This window comes from Neltuma alba, unplaced genomic scaffold (genome assembly GCF_004799145.2).
Source record: "Neltuma alba isolate B1F8T4 unplaced genomic scaffold, ASM479914v2 tig00012003_pilon, whole genome shotgun sequence".
In the NCBI taxonomy this organism is placed as follows: domain Eukaryota; kingdom Viridiplantae; phylum Streptophyta; class Magnoliopsida; order Fabales; family Fabaceae; genus Neltuma; species Neltuma alba.
Genome location: NW_021636575.1, coordinates 17,441 through 22,837, shown reverse-complemented (window position 1 = coordinate 22,837; position 5,397 = coordinate 17,441). Strand labels below are relative to the sequence as shown.

The following is a 5,397-nucleotide window of genomic DNA, read 5'->3' as shown; positions in this document are numbered from 1 at the left end:
TTAGAACTACGAAGTTCTTTTGTATCATTTAATTTTTAAACCATCAATCTTTCAAGACTTTGATATAGATTATCAAATTGTGACAATCTTGCCATGCCATCTGTTACTACTACAAGATGGTCTTTTATCAAATAATCATCAAAACGTGATGTGGCTTCTGGCCATTTAATCACAAAATCAAGAGTACAATGGCTATTAGCCATTTATTTATATATTTAACATTTTACTTTCTAAGACAATAATTAACTAATATCGAAGATGATAATCATATAGAATACTGTTATAGATTAACATAAACCTCATAGCAAATCAAGAAGTATAAGAATAGTAGGATCATAACAATATAAGAAAAGTAAGAAATAAAAATAAAAATTTTCATATCTCAATACGATAAATAAAATATTCGACTACCAATAAATCAATAAGATTAATATACAAAACCACCATTTCTTCTAAATAAATTGGAGAAATCTTACCAAACTGTTCGGATCAAACTATCTTCATTCAACAAACAAAATCTCAACGTGTATCAACTAGGAGCCACGAACTGTGATAGTAGAGTCTCGTGCTGATAACGTGTTATGAAATGGATCCAAAATGAAACCACAAAAGTAGAATAGAGAAAGATGAAGACAAGAGAATGAGATAACTTTTGTATTTCTTCACTTGCACTACAACACAAATGACATGCCCTATTTATAGGCATAGTCTTATATACAGGTTACAATTGTCCTTAAATGACAAATAGTGGATAATCAATCCCATGAATGTGAATGGAGGTGAGCTACAAGAGTGAATGGATAGTGGAGGTAGTGGAAGTTACTTGGAGAAGATGAAGAGGAAGGGATAAATGGACATCCACATAATATTCATAACAAAATAAACTTTTTATGAGATTTTTGGGGGGGAAGGATGGATTTTCCTAATATGCATTATATATGTTGGAAGTGTCCTGCATTATGAACTGGAGGCAGTAAGCTTTTGTGTGAAAACTCTGTTAATTATCATTTATTGCTATGGACTAAACAGAATCAATTAACTGTAAGCAAAATAATTTAAGATTTTGGTAAAAAAAATTTCAATGCAGAGACCCATGTAAGTGAAGAAAAAGTGGACACTTTCAATGTGCCCACATATTTCCCAAGCGTGAAGGATCTAAAGACAATATTTGAAAGTAACAAAGACTTTAGCCTCCAGAAAATGGTCATAATGGATCCAAAGCGCTTATTCATACCAAACTTGGAAACTCATGTTTGGAAGTGCTGATTGTGAAGCAGTTTGGAGATGTAATTGTTGATGAGCTTTTTGATCGTTTCAAAAAGAAACTTATGGAATTCCCAGAAATCATTAGTAATCCTAAGTGTAAAAGGCACCAACTTTTTGTTCTTCTGAAGCGAAAGTTGCACGCATGAAAAGATATGTAAGTTCATTATTGATATATTTTAGCTAATGTAAGAAGAAACCAATTGACTCAAGTCTTTACCTCAACGGGAACAACAAGCCAATAAATTACATTTGACTTTTATTTTGGTCCTAAATATAAGATCTTAATTCACTTTATTTCTCACATTTATCTCTGTTTTTTTTTCAAGATAATCCTTGTAATGATGGTAATTCTAGCCAATACACTTGATTAGCAAAGATATTTTAGGAAAGACAATACCTATTTATTACAAATAACTAACTTGACTAATTTTTTAATTTACTCAAATTAGTCAACTAGCTCTTATATTAAGGATTGAGATAGTACTTACTAATGCATTCCCTTATTAATGTGTTTTCTCTCCGAACTTATGATTATTAGTTGAATATAAAATGCATCGAATCGAGTCTTCTGTCTATTACACTTCTATAAAATTGGACTTATAAAGCCTAATACTTATTAGCTACAATAACAACAACAAAACTTTATATCTTGTTAGGTAGGGTCAACTATATAGATTGTATGATAGCTCTATCCGTGGTCAAGTCTTTGAATGAATTGTTAATTGAAAGCTTTTACTCACTATCTTTATTGAGTTTTTTTTTTGGGGGTGGGATTTTATCCTAAAGTTCAAGAAAATTTTATGTAGTGCGTATTTTCTATTGATCTAACGTGATAAAGGCAAGAGGTCCATGGTAAAAAATAAAATAAAATAAAATAAAAGGTTAGGAGGGGTTCGGTAAGGTTATGTGTAACTGACCCGACTTTTGTATAATTTAGTCATATATATACATATATAAAATACTTGTATATAAATATTTGTATGCACATGACTAAATGGGAAATGACTTTATTGTCCTCATGTCAACAAAAAAAAATATCACTTCCTTGGCTGGCCAAAACTAGAGCTCAAGTAGGTTGTGTGGAAATACTACCTCCGGTTGTAAATATAAAATCTAATAACTAAGATCTTCTATTTAGGATCAGAGATAACATACATCCATTTAAACATATACAAGACATCAATGTTGGAGAGTGGAATTACTAATACTCTTCAATTTTTGGTTTTGCTCACACAAACATGTTTAATATTAAGATTATAAAACTCAAGGAGTAATCATCTAATAGAGGCCCAACAACACTTTCAAGATAATAAGAGAAATTATAATAAAGATTTTAATGGCTTACAAGTGCCGCCCAGTCCAAACTTGTAGGAAAATGAAGAAATGTCAAGTAGTTTGCTTGAGAATTAGACATAAACTCAGATAAATAGAATTCAATTAAGATATATCGTAATTATGCATTCTCCCTATCTTTTAATTCTTTGCAACATTTTTAGCATATCCATTTTATACTCTTTTTTGTGTTAAAAGAGAGTATACTTTTAGAAATCCTAAAACTATAGTTTTATGGTCCAAACATCCTTTTAGAAATCATTTTCCAAACATTTTTACTTGTGAATTAATATTTTTTATTTAAATATTACTTTTTTTTAGAGTTATATATAAAATTTTTTATATTTTTAATTGGATTCTATTACTCTAAATGATCGGTGTGACCTTGAATTGTATACAATTTGAATCACTCATCCTTAAACCACTATCTCAATTGATTTATTAAACAATTCCATTTTCATACCTTGCTCCCCGCGAAATATTGACTCAAGCAATCAACTTAGACTAAAGCGATAAATAATTAATTATAATTCTCTCCCCACATAATCGACTCAGACTGAAACAATTTAAGCTATAATTCTCTCCCAAGCATTTCACAAACACAACAATTTTATTGTTTAGGGGCTTTTCCGTACTAATTACTAAAACGAATCAATTAATAAAAATGTGTAATCAAAATAGGATTTTTATTTCGAAAGTTTGAAAAAGTATTTAAATTTAATTTAGCAATTAATTTTACCATAGGCTGAGGAGCATTGCCTTGTTGGTACATTATCCATGGAACTCCAATATTATAAGATTCTGCCATTGAAGCACACCAATCTATATACACCTTTCCAGCATCTCTATAAGGATCCATAACATTCCCATACTCATTCTCGATCTATTAATGAGAGAGAAAAAATCAACTGAATAAATTAAATGTGTCCGTTAATTGCATAGTTTTTTCTAAAGAAAAAAGGTAATCCATGAACTACTATATATATACACCTGGGCAGTAATTATGGGACCAACTTGAGAAGCAAGAAGTTTCTCTTCAGTAATCTTATTTATGATCAATGTAGTGAAATTTTGCATCTCATTCTGTAAAAGCAAATAAAAACAAAATAAACAACATATATACTATATAAAGAATAAGAAAAGCTTAATTTAAATAATTAACTTACCATGAACACATTATTTGCTGTCCTCATCTCAATACCAGGCAAATTATGCAACCACACAGGAAAATCCCTAAAAATTAAGTAACATTCCGTTAAAAAAATGATTGTGAATTATAGTAACATATATTAGAAAAAAGGAAGCTAATTAATTAAGAAATAAATAAATAAATAAATAATGAAACATACCCGTAGTTCCATTCAGCAAAAACATAAGGACCAATACGGAGAATAGAATAGAGTCCAGCCTCATGAATGGTCTTTAGAAATCTGATGAGATCATTATTCCCAGAAAAATCATACTGACGACGAACTGGTTTATGAGCATTCCAAAACACATAAGTCTCTATCGTATTAAGTCCTCCTTCTTTTGCTTTTTGAATCAAATCAAGCCACATCTACAACATCATTATGTATAAACAAACTCATTGTGAGCAATAATAGTACTAATTAAATATTAAATATTTTCGTTAAATCAGAAATATAAAAAAAGGCCAAAAGAATGAGCAGAATTATGAGTAGAAGAAAGATACATGTTTTCTTGTGGTGTGCTTCTGGGATAATGAATTGAACTAGAAATAACAATTCGACGTTGGCCATCGATGATAATGGCTCTTCCGTCGTGAGAGACATTTACAGAAACAGCAACCAGAAAGAGACTCAGAATATATATGGAATTCAAAGTAGGTCAAGACCAATATATATATATATATATATATATATAGGGTTAACAAGCAAATTTGACAATAAAGTTTTCCCAAAAGAGCACCATACACCATAATGTTTAGTAGGGGGCACGAATGTGCTTGAAGTTGGCAACTGGAAGCAAAATGACCACTTCCGTTACAGCATGTAAATGTCTATTAGCTAAGTTTTGGTGGGTCCCAGAAATGCTCCATGTGACCGTTTGAAAAAGCAGAGCAAATTCATCCTCCATTAAAGAAGTGACCAACTTCCTCTACTTCCATTAAAGACACAAGTCACCTCCTCTGCTCCATCAAAGACTCGATCTGCTCTCACTTCGACTTTTGGTCTTCTGTCTGGTGCTCTATCCCACAAATCTCCTCTTCTCACTTCCAGTCGAGACCCATCTGGACTTGCTCTACTACAATTAAACGAAGTAGGTCCTTGTTGCAAATGGCATCATCATCATTGTCAACAATGGGAAGATTCAGAAGGAGGGTGTGTTTGCTAAAACAACCCAATCATAAGGATGATTATGATGGGCCAAGGAAGTATTGCCACCACAGGATGGTGGCACCTCGATGGATGGTGTGGATGAAAGGCAACCTGGGGAGGAGGTTTTATGGTTGTCGTTACTATGACCAAGTAAGCAGTAAATTAATAGAAGTTGATTTTGACTTTGGATTTAAGTTGTAATGGTTGAGGTCTCCATTGACAGGATGGTGGGTGTCAGTCCTTCTCTTGGCATGATAGTGATTTTAGTGAGAGGGCTAATACTGTGATTAAAGAGCTACTGGATAATATTGATAAACTCTATGATGAGAATAGCATGCTGCGATGAGGAAATGATGGGTAAAGGTTGTTGGACGAGTTCGCTTCAGTGCAAATACAAATGAGAGAGTTGCAGAGTAGGCATCAAATAAAAGACGGTCAACTTAGAAAGGTGTAGAGGAAG

General features: G+C 32.0%; 1 protein-coding gene across 1 annotated transcript; it reads right to left on the bottom strand.

Moving 5' to 3' along the window:
* Positions 1-265: 265 nt before the first annotated feature.
* LOC114720873 (beta-galactosidase 15-like) lies at positions 266-4,849 on the bottom strand. The gene is made up of 7 exons (XM_028906595.1): positions 4,833-4,849; positions 4,302-4,417; positions 3,948-4,158; positions 3,765-3,831; positions 3,589-3,681; positions 3,338-3,481; positions 266-277 (listed from the first exon to the last, which is right to left on the bottom strand). Exons 1-7 carry the CDS (start codon positions 4,847-4,849, stop codon positions 266-268), a joined length of 660 nt encoding a protein of 219 aa, XP_028762428.1.
* Between the last annotated feature and the right edge of the window lie 548 nt (positions 4,850-5,397).